This window comes from Nyctereutes procyonoides, unplaced genomic scaffold, assembly GCF_905146905.1.
Source record: "Nyctereutes procyonoides isolate TBG_1078 unplaced genomic scaffold, NYPRO_anot_genome, whole genome shotgun sequence".
In the NCBI taxonomy this organism is placed as follows: Eukaryota; Metazoa; Chordata; class Mammalia; order Carnivora; family Canidae; genus Nyctereutes; species Nyctereutes procyonoides.
In genome coordinates this window covers 10,284,661-10,301,584 of record NW_026575130.1, presented here as the reverse complement: position 1 = coordinate 10,301,584, position 16,924 = coordinate 10,284,661, and the positions used below count along the sequence as shown (strand labels likewise).

The following is a 16,924-nucleotide window of genomic DNA, read 5'->3' as shown; positions in this document are numbered from 1 at the left end:
TGATATTTATATATGAAAGGCAAACAAAACCAACATGAATAATCATGATCGTTAAGTAACAAACACATTCTCTTCATTGTTGTTGTATGCTAATGGACACAAGTTCATACCTTCTGATCTCACACCACCTCAAATTTCCCACAGCTTCACTGATGTTCTTTCCCTGCATTTGAGAGGATGGATGTTACCTCTGGGACCTGTTCATTTCTATGTAGCACAGCTCAAGCTCACTCTTCCCCTGCCCCCCACTCCCCTGCTTCAGTTTATATGCTAATAACATACCTAGGTTGCTGTAGTCCCTCCCTATCTGGTCTTGCTAGCTAGAAAGTCCTTCCCTGTCCATCAAACCATTCATTCAATAAGTATCAAGTAACTGGTACATGCCAGGGTCTGCGCTAGGCACTGGGGAATGCAGCAGCAAATAGGAGAAAGATCTTCCTCTAACAGAGCTTGCATTCTAGTGGGACAGACCGAATAGAAATCAGACAAGTGTCAGCTAGTGATGAGTGTTACAGAGGAAACAACCAGCGCAGTGGAGCACAGCACCCAGGGAGCAGCCTGAATGCCATTTAGGAAAAAGGAGTCAACAAAGATCTCTCTGAGGAGGGTGGCTTTGAACCTAAAATGACTAAAAAGATCCAGCAATGGAGATAAAATATTTCAGGCAGAGGGGCAGCAAGTAAAAAGTCCTGAAGCAGAAACAAAGTCCTGGAGCTTTTGTCCTTGAGTGGAAAGAGGAGCAGAGATAGAGTGAGAGAGACCATGAATAAGCAGGCCAGGGCTGGCCCCACTGGGCCTTGCAGGCCATAGTAAGGCACTTAGATTTTATTCTAATTACAATGAGCAACCACTGGAGAGTTTGAAAAGGTGGAGTGATATGCTCAGATATATATATATTTTAAAGGCTCACTCTGGTTGCTCCAAGGAAAACAGACTACAGTGGGCATGAGGAAGTAGGATTACAGCTGGGACATGACTGTGTCCATCTAGGCTGAAGACCTCGAGAGCTTAGACAGTATTGGTGCAAGTGGAGTGAGCTGGGGAAACCCTGCACAAGAACCCCCAGGCCAAGCTTCCTAAAGCACCACACGTTGTTTGTGACTCACTCACGCTCACCAAGGCTGCCTATGACCTCTCCACTCCTAGCAAGGCAGAGCAGCACAAAAGACCTAGTATAGACTCTAATCCTGATTCCTAACTGGCACCTCTACAGTTCTGGGCAAATTGAACCCAGCCTAAAGACTCCTCAGGATTCTACCTCCAAGGATCATTGGAAGGACCAAACAGTAGAAATGTGGTTTGAAACACATGAAGCATAAATACATGTAAAACATTATTGTAACTGAACAAAATTTTAAGATCTAGGGGTAGAATGCTAAACCCTCTGTCTTCCCAAAGTCCTCTCTCCCACTCAACAACCAGCCATCTCTCAAATGCATGGAGTCTTTGTTCCTCCAACTCCCTCCAACTGGACAGTTTCCTCCTATCAAAATTCTGCTGGCTCCTCAAAGTTGCACACTAGGGACTAACTATCTTAAGAAGCCTCGCAGATTACTCTAAATAAAAGTGGCACATACACCAATAATTGCTCTCTACTACAGATTATGGGAGATGGCTTTGAAGGCCAAAGTTCTAAATTCAAATCAGACCCTCATCCCATCTATTAGCTGCATAATTTCAGTCAAGACATTGATCACAAGTAAGTCTCAATGTCTCTATGCATAGGATGAAAATGACACCCACTATATAGGCTTGCTATGTGGTTCAAAAAATTTACATAACTCATCATGTTTTGTAAACTATATGCTATTTGTTATTTAATAATAGAATTTTAACATTGAAGGACTGACACCATGACTAACTCAAACTCCTTTTTTCTAAAGCAGTATATCTCCCTATTTTAAGAAGTTTATCATTTTTTATCCTTCACAAGATTTAGCACACTCATATCTAAACAGATGTCATAAAAATTTTCTAGATAAAGCTACTAAAATTTCACTTAATTTCTTTCAAAGGTCAGAGTGTACTTTAAAACAACAAAAATTTTACTTCAGTGATGGCATTTCAAATACAACACATAAAATATGAGGCCCTTTGAAAAGATTATTTGGATTTCAATGCTTTCATACCAGACACACAACATTCAGTTAGAAGCCCAGGCTAGATAAAATCACCCTGCCGCTGGCTCCCAAAGCACCCTGCCCTCAAAGCCTACAGTACATCATGTCTGCTCCCCACCAAACAGTAAGCTCCAAACATGTAAAGACTGTGCCCACTGTGTACATCAGCCCTATATTCCCAGAAGTAGCACCTAACTCAGTACCTAATGTACAGAAGATGTTTAAAAAAGATTTACTAGAGGTGCGTGAGTGGCTCAGTTGGTTAAGCATCTGACTCTTGATTTCAGCTCAGATCATGATCTCAAGAATCAGATCAAGTCCCACATCAGCCTCTGCAATGGGCATGGAGCCAGCTTAGGATTTTCTTTCCCTCTCCCTCAGCCATTCCCTTTTTTCCCTCTTAAAACAAACAAAAAAGATTTACTGAACAAATATTTATCTGGGCCAAAATGACAAGATCATGTGTTCAACACACTAATCAAAGATCCAATATCCATTCTGCAAAATACTAACAATTCCAACAGGATACTCAACATACAGGTAATGTCCACACTTCAACACAAACATTACTGGCAAATTGAGCTTAAAATGTGGTAAAGTTTGCTCAGGACCTTGATGTAAGGGTGGTTCTTGCATGTTGTTCCCCACTGTCTGGCACAGCGTTCCTCCTTCCTGTGCTCAAAAAACTCTGGGTTGCGAAGAATAGCCACACGACGGCCCTCATACATCAGAGCAAATGCTGTACAGCCGTCCAGCCTCTCTTTATCTTCATGAGTAGCCGGCAGAACTATAGGCACTGACAAGTTAATGACACCCCCTGCAGGGCACAAAAGAATATAAAGCACACAGCCTGGATTACTCAACAGGCCTTACTTATGTTCACCCTTCACTTCAGTGGACACTTTTCAAATAATGAAAGATTTATGGGTCCGGCGACAGCACCTGGCACAGAAAATCAGGAGAGAACAAACAACTCCATAGGTTAAAAAAAAAAAAAAAAAAAAAAAAAACAGTGAAAATTAAGAGCATCAACACTGTGTAGCAATGTACTTTTCACAACATTTCATGAAAACAGTCTTCAGAAAGAAAAAATTGGCATAAAATCACAGCAGTAAAAGAAACGGTTTAACAAGGAAAAATCAGCTGGTTAACCCTAATATCACCAAAAATATACTGAGCACCTCCAATATATGAGTAAGACAAAGAACTATGTCTAAGAGACTTGCCAGGAAAATGTAAATCCTTTCTGATACTTATATTTTGAGTGGCAAGGTAAGTATACTTGAGTATACCTGGGATACTTGGGTTTCCTTGTGATAGGAGGACAAAAACATAAGTCTTTTTTATTTCCTTGTTTTTTAATCAGAATTGAATGAATGTTGGCAATTACTGGCCAAGAAACAAAGGAAGTAATCAGTGCCTCTATTTGAACCAAAATGTATGGTCAGTGAGACAAAAAGCACATTCTCAGTTTCCAACCTTTCAAGCTCTGAAAGTTGTTTTTTTTTCTACTTGTTCTGCCCAGCTTAGAAAAATAAAATACACTCTCAAATTCATATGTGGATCTTATTTATATACTGAATAAAAGCACACTTTTTTGGAAGTCACGGCATGCCTTCTTTGGACTGAAGATGTCAACAAAACCAATGATAACTGCGTGGCTGCTTTAAAGTTACCACCACAAGGTAGTGTTGAAAAGGGAAAATTAATAGGGAGATTTGCATCAAACCCAGACTAAATCATGACTAAGGAGGCAGTCTACAAAAACTTAACCATTGGTTCCAAGGAAGAAAAATTAAAAAGCAATATTTAACACTAATGTTCTTGTGATAAAGTTTCTTGAGAAGAATGATTAGGAATTACAATTTCTAAAATTGATTTCAGAATATCAGAAGTCATAACAGAAGAACATGGTAGCAATTTAGTAGGGCTCTGTGACATGTAAAAACATTTTCTTTAATGTAATAAACTAATCTTACCAACAGTATACAAAAGTTTCAGGTAACTGAACTGTCATTACAATATACAAAACATCAATTTCTTTGGCAAGTTTTTTTTTTTTAGGGTTTTTAAGAGAGGAAAAAGAACCATCCCTTTAACCATCTATTTCAGGACTCCTTAACTGGGATTCCCTGATTCCTTATTAGAACACTCAAGCATGGATCTCTCAGTAGAGCAAAATTCAGAATAGATGTGCACTTTTCAAGATAGGCTTCTCACAGTGATCGGTGGATACGTCATAAGGAAACTAGATTTGCTTTTTAAACCCATTTTCACCCCTACCCCCAGGTTTTCTTTTTCTCTCTACAATAAATCACAATCAGGAAAAGAAACAGGGGGGGAAAAAAAGAGATCTCACAGTTCACTTAAAGTATTCAGTACTACTATAACTTAGTCTTAAAATGCTACTTCCATTAAAGACATCACCACTACTTTTTATAAAGTGATTTATCTGTGTAATTTCTCTTCTGTGCTCGATGTACTATATAATGTAAATGGTCTTACCATCCAGAAGACAATCAAAGTGAAGGCACTGCAAGTATTCTCTCTCTCTCATAAAGCCATTCAGTGGGGTTGCCCAACCTTCTGCCAAAACCTGCACCCACTGCATATCCACCTAGTAAACGAGACCGTAAAGTTTTCTACTTCATATACTTACGAACAAAAGCAGTAATAACCTCTAGGAGTTTAATTTTCAAAGCAATAGAAACAAATACCACAAGAATGATTACAGATTATCAAATCCTAATAAAGATTAAGGGCACTAGGAAAATGTGCATTAAATAACATTAGGCTTCAAAGCATTTCTAATAAGAATAGCATCTCTTACACTAGTGGTTCTCAAGCTTTAATATGTTATAAGAAATCCTGAGAAGGCCTTTATTAATATAAAGATTGTTCCATCTTCACAGATTCTATTTCAATCACTTTGCTCCGGGCCCAAGAATTTGTATTCTTAATAGGTCCCCAGAAAATGCTAACAAAGATGGTCTGGAAATTAGACTTTGATAACTACTGCCTTAAAACAAACTTTACATAAAAATATTTACCAAAACAAGTGCTTCACCAATGGCAAGAGTACCCCTCATCTCACAAAAATTCTATCATTTCTTATCTTTAAGGTATCTAGCATCTCCTACCAGAACATTAAGGAATTGATGGACTATGTATCATTAACATAAGCTGGATATGCTCATTTTTTAACTGAATATGTGTGTGCATATATTGTGTGTGTGCACACGTGCACACAAGTATGCATCAGTGGCTCTCAAATGAGAAAAGAGGAAGCAGCTGGCCAAGTAGTGTGCAGTAAAATGTAGCTTACTCTGTATTCCCAAAGTATATTGTCCAGGGTATTCCACTTCACATTCAAATAACAGGTATTCCCCTCCTTCAAGTCACAGGAAAAATCGTATACAAAGACCAAACTGTTTCACTTACTTTCAAGCTTTCCTCTTGTCAATTATGCCTAAGCCTTAGACAATGGCCATTATTTGTCTCCACTGGAATCCAATTTTAGACGGTATATGTTATGAATTAAATGTGTGTGTCTCCCTCAAATTCATATGTTGAAAACCTAATCCCCAATGTGACTATATTTGAAGATGTGGCCTATGAGGATGCAACAAGATTAAATGAAGTCCTAAGGGTGGGGCTCTAATCCAACAGGTCTAGTGCCATCATAGGAAGAGGAAGAGACACCAGATCTCGCTCTCTCACTCTGTGACAACACAGAGAGTAAGCGGTTGTCAGCAAGCCAGGAAGACAGTCTCACCAGGAACTGCATCAGCCAGCACCTTGATCTTAGACTTTCAACCTCTGTAACTGTGAGAAGAGTAATTTTTGTTGTTTAAGCCACCTAGTGTATAGTATTTGTTATGGCATCCCACACTAATACACTATTTGACTTTAAGATGATTTTCTTCATTAATTACTTCTCATACTGCCATGCAAAAAAACAAACCACTATATTATACCAGAGCTACTACGTTTCTGGGTTGCAGAGTTTGATCCGGATTCATATTCATTCATTCTCATATTCTCTCTCTCTTTGTCCATGTATGTGTGTTCATTCCATGCAAAGTATGTCAGTGACAACATCTGTTCCTTTGCAACAATCATGTTCCTGAATGGCTCTGCTGTCCAACTCACCCTCTCTGCTCCCCCAGCATGTCTTAGCTTCTTGTCAGAGACCCAATGACACAAAGTACATCAAGTAATCTACTTCTAATCAGGGATTTGAAAAGCCACTTAAAAAGCCACTTAACAGTGGCTTTCTCTAAGCCTAGAAGTTTGTTGGTGGGCATTTTTTTCTTTTCCTCCTCCTTTTAAGATTTGGTGGATTTTTACTAACTAAAAGAAAGTCTGGAAAATTCAACTTCTGATCCAGAATCTTAGTCCTTAATTTCCCCCTTTTTAAAGTACGTCTAAATGATAAAGCTTAAAATTCTCTAATATTTGAAAATGGTAAATTACAGTTTCCCTTGTCTTCATATCTAGTTTAACTCAATAGTTCTTTTTGGGTGGGGAAGCTGGGGGGGGGCAATCAATGACATTGGAACTAAAATATATACAGAATTAGCCTTAAAAAAGAAATTCAGGGTTTTGACAGGATTATAAAACATGTTTGGAGGGAAAAATGTTCATTTTAATTATATTTATAATATTTTGAAGCTTTAAGAAACCATTCTTTCTGATAAGCCTAAAACTTTTACACAATCTTTAGCCTTTGCTATTTCAAAATAGGTAAAAACTGGGGGTGGCTCAGATAACCTTCTGACTCGATTTCAGCTTAGGTCATGATCTCAGGGTCATGAAATTAAGTCCCACTTTGGGCTACATGATGGGTATGGAGCCTGCTTAAGATTTTTCTCTCCCTCTCCCCTGCACTTAAGAAAAAAAAAAAAAAAGGTCAATATTATGACTAAAACCAAATCAAAGCCATGATATTTGGGGAATATGGTTTCACAAATTAAATACATTTCCCATGCCAGGAAATTGTGACATAAGCCACAACTATGCCCCCTACCACCATCACCCATGCCCTCAAACATAGCTATAAAACTAATTTTACAGATAAAAACTATATATAAGGTTAAATCACTTGGTATGAAAAGCAACAAAGCACTTACTTTATTAATTTTCAATGCTGGTAATGTTTCTGCATCTGTTTTTGCCAGATGGAGTTTATTTTCAGGCACATACAATTCTTTTACTTCGTAAGAAGCATCCACAGGTACAATATCCTATATAACAACAAAAGTACAATTAAATGTTTGATTCAACAATTTAAAGTTCTCTAAAGGAAAAAAAAAATTAAGTTCTCCAAAGGGTGTCTTAATGAACAATAGCATTTCAAAATGAGACTTTAAAAATGAAGTATAAAAGAGGGCTCTGAATGTATTGTGTCTCCCCAGTCAACTTTCATAATGTCAGGGATCCACTCTCAGCACATACACATATCCCACATACAAGAAGTCCTTAAGTATCAGGTCCCATTACCTAGTGAAAAACAATACATTCTGAGAATGTGCCACATATGTCAAAATCAGGCAGTTGCAAACAACAGATGACCTCAAGTAAAAGATAACAATAAAAAGAATTTGGAAACAAAATCACTCTAAATATAATCTCTATCATCTTTAACAGGTCACAAAGCCATTTTATTCTTTTGCATCTTTACTCCTAGTGTCACTACAGCCACCTTACCTTCTCAGTCATGACACATGGTACTCTGAGTATGTCAGCTTAACTCCCACTGTTGAGGTTGGAGAAATACTACTTTCTGATCCCACATGAAATGCAGCCTAGAAGTTTGAACTCCAAGTACTCATTTACACAACATTGGGACAGTGCTTATCTCTAAGAATGTACAGAAATGTATTTGTGACTACCACAACACAGCTCCTTAGGTGATCTTTACAAGCTTGCTCACAATACTTTGTCAGACCCTGAGGAATAATTACTAAATGTGTTTAATTACTTCAACTTTTTTTTTTTAAGCCAAATCTATTAGGGTCACCTTTATAAGCATGCAAAATGATTAAGGGTTTTTCATACATGTATCTCATCCAAGCAATATTTATTATTCAAAATAAATTCTCAAGAGAATGAGTAGATAAGCCATAGGCTGGGAAAAAATACTTACAAAAGGCTTATCTGAAAAAGGACTATTTTCTAAAACACACAAAGAACTTAAAACTCAGCGATATGAAAACAAACAGCCTGATTTTTTTTTTAAAGGGGCCAAAGACCTGAACAGAAATCTTACCAAATAAGATATACAAATGACCAATAAGCATATAAAATAATACATCACGTCATCAGGGGAATGCAAATTAAAACAAGATACCAGGACATGACATACCTATTAGACTAGCCAAAATGCAAAATACTGACAACACCAAATGTGGGTGAGACTCCGGAGCAACAGGAACTTTCACTGACTGCTGATGGGAATGCAAATAGTATAAACATTTTGGAAATCAATTTGGCAGTTTCTTACAAAACTAATCATGCCTTTACCATACGATTCAGCAATTGTGCTCCTTGGTATTTATCCAAATCAGCTGAAACCTATATCCATGCAAAAACCTGCACAGACATTTATAGCAGCCTTATTCATAATTGCCAAGACTTGGAAACACCAAATGTGGGTGAAGATGTCCTTCAGTAGGTGAATGGATAAACTGGTACATCCAGACAATGAAAAGACACGGAAGAACCTTAAATGCATATTACTAAGTACCAGAAGCCTAGCTGAAAAGGCTCCATACTGTGTGATCCCAACTATATGACATTCTGGAAAAGGAAAAACTATGGAGACGGTGAAAACATCAGTGTTGCCAGGAGTTACAGGCCAGAGGGATGCAGAGGGGAGGTGAACACCAAAAAAGAGGGAATTTTTAGAGCAGTGAAATTATGATACTGTAACAAAAGTGTTATTACACATCTGTCAAAACCTAGAGAAGTACAACTGGAAACTATGAATTTGTGACAATGTATCAGAGTAGGTGCATCAACCGTAACAACTGTACCACTCTGGTGAGGGGTGTTGATAGGATAGGCTATGCCTGTGAGGGAGGGGAACAGGGGTAAATGGGAACTCACGCTACCTTCCACTCAGTTTTGCGCAAAACTAAAACTGCTCTAAAAAATAGTCCATTAAAAAAAAAATGCAAACAACAAAGTAATTCAAAGTAAATATCAATGGAAGAATCAGATTTTTGAAGACATACCCTGCTACTTTCCTGACCATTAACTGTGGGAAGAAACTTCCAACTTATATCTGGGCTTACATTAATATCTTCAGTAGGGAAAAAAAGCAGTCAGGTATGTGTATCAAACCTAGATGATCTCATGAAAGGCCTGATGCCACTACTCAAGCAGCCCCTGAGGGTCCTGAAAAATCTAGAAAGATTTATTCTCTCACATTTCTCCTTCCAAAATTGGACAAAAGAGACGCAGTTCAGTATCAGCTAAATCGTGTGTCAGAATCAGTCTGCTCATACAGGTAAATTCAAGGCCTCTGATCTTTCTCATGATAACGCAAGAATAGAGAGTAAACATGAAGGAAAGGAGAAAACTAATAAAATTTAAATACAGGGAGGGAGGGAAGAAGAAAGGAAGGAAGAGAAAGAAAAGAAAAGAAAAGAAAAGAAAAGAAAAGAAAAGAAAAGAAAAGAAAAGAAAAGAAAAAAGAAAAGAGAAAAGAAAAGAAAAGAAAAGAAAAGAAAAGAAAAGAAAAGAAAAGAAAAGAAAAGAAAAGAAAAGAAAAGAAAAGAAAAGAAAAGAAAAGAAAAGAAAGGCAAGTGGGCAGACAGCTTGCTACAGTACCAAGTTTAACTCATTGTTCCTGGTATGCAGATACGAAGGGTACTTTCTGAGGGCCCCTCTGTCCCTTGAGCATCCCACTGCTCACAGGAGGAGGAAAGTGGAAAAATGAGTGCCTAAAACAAACCATGCACCACACAGGGCACTTCATATACCTTCCAGGCCTTCTGCCAATGAAGCGTCCAGCAGGCACCCACAGCTGAAGGCTATTTGTTGTATTCACAGGGCAAATACTACATGAGGGCACTGAAGACAAGGATGAAGGAAAGAAAGACACCTTCTACCAGCTGCCTCTTTTCTCTGTAGATATAAATACTATACAACCTTGTATTAATGAGGCAGATTTTTTTTTTTTGAGAGCAAGAGCGTGAACATGGGAGTAGGAGGTGGTGGAAGAGGGAAAGAGAGAATCCCAAGCAGACTCCCCGTTCAGCATGGAGCCCAAGGAGGGCTCGATCCCAGATGAGCTGAAAGCAAGAGTCAGATACTTAACCAACTGAGCCACCCAGGCACCCTAAAGCATATTTCTAATAATGCCAAGCTAGGGATCCCTGGGTGGCACAGCAGTTTAGCGCCTGCCTTTGGCCCAGGGCGCGATCCTGGAGACCCAGGATCGAATCCCACGTCGGGCTCCCAGTGCATGGAACCTGCTTCTCCATCTGCCTGTGTCTCTGCCTCTCTCTCTCTCTCTCTGTGACTATCGTAAATAAAAAAAAAAAAAAAAAAAAAAACATTAAAAAAAAAAAAAGCCAAGCTAAAGAGGGCATGTCTCAAATTTTACCAGTGGGGTCAAAGAAGTGGTAAATATACATCAACAATTTATACATGATACTTGATTTCACAGTGTACCTGAAGAGGAAATCACATATAGAAAAGTCCCTAGTTTTCTCTGTATGTCAACTTTATCTCAATCAAATTGGAAGGAAAAAAAATACTCTTCTTATAATCTAGCAAAAGAAATAGCTTAATCTATTCCATTCTGTGCAATAACAAGCAATAATTCCAGGAATTATTAATAGATTTAAATTATAAAATAGCAGTAAAGAGAATTTGGGATTGAGAAAAACAAATCATCGCACATATGGTTATCATTGTCATTTTTATATATTCCCTTCCCATTACAGGGCATTGGTCATTTCAGGAATCTGTACAAAACCTATTATTTCACCAACTAGAAAATAAAAATTCAGAATCAACTTTTCCTACAAGAACAATATGACATGCATTAAGAGAACTGCACGCACTCTATCTGTTCAATTAGCTTCTTGGATATGTAAAGCTCTCAAAGATGTCTTGAGACATACCCATTTTTCCAGCTGCAAAATAAAGAATGAAAATCCTCCACACTAGGAATCAACGATTAATTTTAAATTACACAAGAAGTCGGGCATTTGTTAGGACTTTGATGAGGAAGAGTATAATATAGTTTCACAAAACAGACTTAAAATTAAATACGTTAATCACAAAACATTAGAGACACATCTTCAAAGCCAAAAGGAGGCAAGAGAAATTAACAAGGGTCTACAGGTTAGTTATTTCTGACGTTTATACCTAAGATCTGAGTTCAAATTCTACCACTGCACTCCTAAGCAGGTTACCAAAGACCTCTGAACTGATCTCCTTCTCAGGTGTCCCAAAGAGACATATATGCACGTATGTTACAGGTCTGTTGTGAAATTTGGTAACTCAAAATACCTGAACTGCAGGGACTAATGTTAGCTGGACGCTTACTACAATATCAGCACTGTCCCAAGGGCTTCATAGGAATGAATTCATTTAATCTTTATACAATCCTGTTGGGTTTTTTTTTTAAGATTTTTTTTTTATTTATTCATGAGAGACACACACACACACAGAGAGAGAGAGAGAGAGAGAGAGAGAGAGAGAGAGAGGCAGAGACACAGGCAGAGGGAGAAACAGGCTCCATGCAGGGAGTCCGATGTGGGACTCCATCCCAGGACTCCAGGATCACGCCCTGGGCCAAAGGCAGGCACTACACTGCTGAGCCACCCAGGGATCCCCTAATCTTTATACAATCCTACCTAGGAAGATAGAAATCTTATCCTTGAACAGATTTGGAAATTGAGGCTCAGAAGAGTAATAACTGGCCCTGAATCTCTGCTATTCTGTCTTCCAATACACTTAACACACAATAAATAATATAGTGTGGTTGCTATATTCCAGGAGCTGTTCTGAACACTCTATGCATGTTAACTCAGAGAATCCTCAGTACAATTCTAAGACAGGCACTATTACTTCTTGTACAAACAAAAGAACTGAAGCCAGAGAAATTAGGTATTTTTTCCAAGGTCACCCAGTTAATTGATAAATGTTAGAACTGGGATTCCAACTGAGGTTCCAATATTATTCTCCTCCAAAAAAATAAAAAATAACTGTTACTGCTTCTCTCATGAAAACTAAGCTATGAAACATTGTCACACAAACTGTCCTTAGTTAATCTTCATGATTTTATTAAACATTCACAATTCCCAAGGTTGTTGGTAGGTGATCTTTATGTGTTGATAAAGTTCTGGACAAAAAGTAAAAGATACTCAACATTTCAATTAGGCCTTAACATTTCTAAGAAGATTAAGTGAGCAATTCTCAAACTTTTCCAAACCACATTACAATGAATAAATTGAAAACCTCCATTTCCACCACATTGGACCCCTTAGAACTTCAAAAACCCAGAATCCAGTAATGCAACAAATGACATAGGGACTCCAAGGAAAAGAATTTCACTGACACCAACCATTCTATATAAAGTTTTCTTTGCCATCTCTGAAGCCTACATTATTTTAAGGATAGGAGATCTTTTTTATGTTGTAGGGGTTGACTATTCTCTTCCACTTCATTTACTGCTGATAACTGTCAAAAGTTTTGGAGGGCCAGAGGAGAGCATCCAACAGACGAGTCTCCTGATCTTTGTTGGATGCAACAGGGCATTTTTTAGCTGGTTTCCTAAGCCAGCATCACTAGATTCAGCTTACAAATACTAACAGCAGCAGTGCCCACTGCCCACTGTGATGCTCTAGGCATGTGGCTGGGTTCGTGCTCCTCATCTCCACCCTGGAATCTCTCCTCTCCACAACCACACTGGAGGGTACACCTACGCATGTCAATCTACTCCCTCTGAAAAGATGTTCAAAGTAAGAACTGAGAACTAACAATATTTCTATACATCTTTTCTCTCCAACCATATCCTAAGAAAATATACAAATTACTTGTGAGCAAATCTATGTGTCTCCAAGAGAACTAGTTGGAACATGAAAGAGTAATATCTATACTATCAGCTCAACTAAATCATTTTTTCAATGTTTTGTGCACTCGTATGTCCATGAATACATTTGGGATAAATACATATTTAGTTAATGTGCTGCTTTATACGCATGAACATAGAAGCTATAATCATTTTCCTTTCAAGAAAGGGGGAATTATTTTTTTGAGTCAAAATAATTTTTTCATTATTAAACATTACACACAACTGTTCCCTTTTCAAAATTCACATCTAGCAAGATTTTTAAATGAATCTTAGCTTCACAACTTAAATATAAATTCTTCTGATGCCTAACTGAAGTAAAACAAAAGTTCAAGAGGTTGCTACTGTTTTTCTCGTCTAAAAAAAATTACATCAAGTGAATATTTTTTGATTAGCACAAACCTAACAGCATGAATTGAAAGGAACATGGAGTATTTGCTCAAAGGAAGCGAGTTCTATATAGATTCTATGTGTAGAGAGAAGAGAACTCTCTATCAGGAATACATAATTTTTAAACATAGACACACCCAATTTCTAGCACATTCTACTGACAAATCTTCTCAGTTTCCAAAACCACTATTAAACATCTAAAAGGAGCAAAACCACCTCAAAGTAAGACAAGATATGTGGACAACATAATGTGAAGTCCCTGCCACATGAGCTGTCCATTTTATTTGGGATTCATTAAGATTTCCAGAGACACAGTCAGCTATTAGAAAACAAAGTGTTCTTCTTCAACTTGTACATATAAGACCTTTTATTGGGATCCCTGGGTGGCGCAGTGGTTTGGCGCCTGCCTTTGGCCCAGGGCGCGATCCTGGAGACCCAGGATCGAATCCCACGTCGGGCTTCCGATGCATGGAGCCTGCTTCTCCCTCTGCCTGTGTCTCTGCCTCTCTCTCTCTCTCTGTGACTATCATAAATAAATAAAAATTAAAAAAAAAAATAAGACCTTTTATTTCATAGCATTTTCTTTAAAACAAAAACAGACCACAAGCCAGGCCAAAAGCAAGTGTTTATATACCTAAACCCCTCACCCACCAATGTTGGGAGCACTACAATCACCTAGCATTTATGGGTAAAGAGAATACAAAGGGGGCTCCTGGGTCGGAGCGGGGGGGGGGTCAGTAAACATTTCACATGCTATAAATCACATAGGCCTAGAAATATTTATTATGAATGTATAAATAGTAAATTAATTCTAAATGTTACACGGGTTCTTAAAACTTTTTTTGCTTGACTCAACACAATCTAAGAGCTAACATATACTGTATCTGTAATCTTTGTTCAAAAGGACAGTTGTTAGGTTTTTATCTGGACCAAGAGACAGAACATTCACTACCTGAAAATAGTACTATTCTTGTCTTCTCTTTCAAATCTTCCTAAAGAACTGTGAACATGTTAATAAACATAGTGATTCCACATTCTAAGTTTTGCCATTAAGTATTTTCTGTATTTTTCCTTGAGCCAAATCTGCTCAACAGATTTGAAGGCTAGAGCTCATTCATATTTTATGTAACTATTAAATTTCTATTATCTAAACTACATGCATCCAAAGCATGAACACCAAACGACATTCTGGCAACACTTTAAAACTGAGCTGCGAAGTCAGGTTTTTATGTGCAGTATAAAATCCATTTAGAGCACTAAACCACCATTTCATAAAAAGACAAACCTTTAAATAATTTATAGCACTAGTAAATCTAGTAGACTTAAAAACAGTATTTAAAATATCACTTTAGATTAAAACCAGCAGCAAGAAGCCTACGTCTTTATGTCATAACACACCAAGTTAAAATGCAATACTAGCAGGCCATCTAGTGACTATCCAAGGGTTAGGGGAAAAACTTGAATCCAAAAATCCTCTGTATTTTTCAGTGTCTTCTATTTTCTTGAATAAAATATGCCCAACTGAAGCACATTAAGAAAATAAAGATGCTCTGACCAAGCACTGAGAAATTAAGTATTTATATAAATGAACATATTTCTTTGCCCCAATTACATTACACAGGCCAGATCAAAAGAGAAATAAAACAATCCAGAGATGACTGAGGATACATAATATTACACTAACCAAAATACCTATCATCCTAAAATATCCTTTGTACAGAACATTAAAAACATGTTTTTCTTGGACAATGAAGCCAGGGCCATTATCTCAGAGTAAAGAATCAATACCTGGTATAATTCATTTTAGGAGGGTCTCTCCTAAGTAATACCAAGCATCAGATAGAAAAAATCCTTTGCTTTTATGGACAGCCCTTCTCAAACATCTGCATTCTCTAGAAAGCCCCAAAACATGCTGCCCTCTCTGCTCCAATAAAAAATTTTCCACATATTACAATGGGAAATATATATTTAGTCTTTGTCTCTAGTTCCAGGCACAGAGCTCTTAAAACCCTTGGAACCTCGTGATTGGTTAAGTGTGTTTGGTACGAAAATGTGATGGCTCCAGGCTAAGGTGGTCCTCAAGAAAGACCATGCCATACTTAGATTAGAAGGCTGGAACTTTCAACTCCATCCCCAGAACTGAGCTGGGGTAGAGGCTGATGGAACCTCCATAAAAACCCCTAAAAGACAGATTCAGAGACACACTGAGTTAGTGACAGCATGCCCACAGAGTGTGTAGAAGCACCATGGCTCTCTCCCTGCCCCATACCTTGTCCCATATGCCTCTTCCATTTGGCTGTTCCAGAGTCACATCCTTTATAATAAACTGGTAATGGTAAGTAAAGTGCTTTTGTGACTTCTGTGAGTCAAATTATTGAACCGGGGGAGTGGGGGGGTCTGGGTAACCCCCGAATGTGCAGTCAGCCATTGGGTATCTGGGCACCCGATTTATAGCTGACATCTGAAGTAGCAGCACTCTTAGGAGACTGAACCCTTAACCTGCAGTTTCTTTCTTTTTTTTTTTTTAACCTGCAGTTTCTGAGCTAACTGTGGACAGTTACTGTCAGAACAGAATCAAATTGTTGAACACCCAGTTAGTGTCAAGTATGAGGAGGGAAAAAAAAACAACCCTCAAAAGTCTAACAAATGGAGCCTGTAAGAGGAAATAAAACGTACTTACCTTTATTATTCTAGAAATAAGATTTTGTTTTATATGGTTTAATAACCCAAGGCACTCATTTACCATTTATTTTTTTAATACCTTTGCCATTTCTTTTTTTTTTTTTTTGTATTTATTTATTCATGAGAGACACACAGAAAGAGGCAGAGACATAGGCAGAGGGAGAAGCAGGCTCCCTAGGGGGAGGCCTGAGGTGAGACTCGATTCCAGGACCCCGGGATCATGCCCTGAGGCAAAGGCAGATGCTCAATGGCTGAGTCACCCAGGTGTCCCTCATTTACCATTTAGATTTAGGTTTCAGGACCTAAGTAAATTAATTCAGATGGCACGAGGTACCCCAGCTTTACAAGGTAAATTAGGTAACTGACAATCACTTCCTACTTCACACTACCTAGAACGAACCTTTCACACTAACTGGTGACAGGCATGGGCAGTTTACAACTTTATAAGTCAGTATTCCTTCCAATCCACACAGTGCCGCCTCTGAACGGCTCTGAAGTACTTTGAAAATATTCTAGGGATGCCTGGGTAGCTCAGGGATTAACATCTGCCTCTGGGTCAGGTTGTGATCCCGGGGACCTGGGATCAAGTCCTCCATCAGGCTCTCCGCAGGGAGCCTGCTTCTCCCTCTGCCTATGTCTG

General features: G+C 38.2%; 1 protein-coding gene across 2 annotated transcripts in view; it reads right to left on the bottom strand.

Annotated features, from left to right (window-relative positions):
• The window catches only part of PAPSS1 (3'-phosphoadenosine 5'-phosphosulfate synthase 1), a 98,890-nt gene that overhangs the window by 42,374 nt on the left and 39,592 nt on the right, over nt 1–16,924 (bottom strand). For both annotated transcript variants that reach the window (XM_055342534.1, XM_055342535.1), the window contains 3 exons: nt 7,253–7,366; nt 4,626–4,737; nt 2,732–2,937 (listed from right to left, as the gene is read on the bottom strand). In XM_055342534.1, coding sequence (XP_055198509.1) covers nt 2,732–2,937; nt 4,626–4,737; nt 7,253–7,366 — 432 coding nt within the window. The remainder of the gene's footprint in view (nt 1–2,731; nt 2,938–4,625; nt 4,738–7,252; nt 7,367–16,924) is intronic.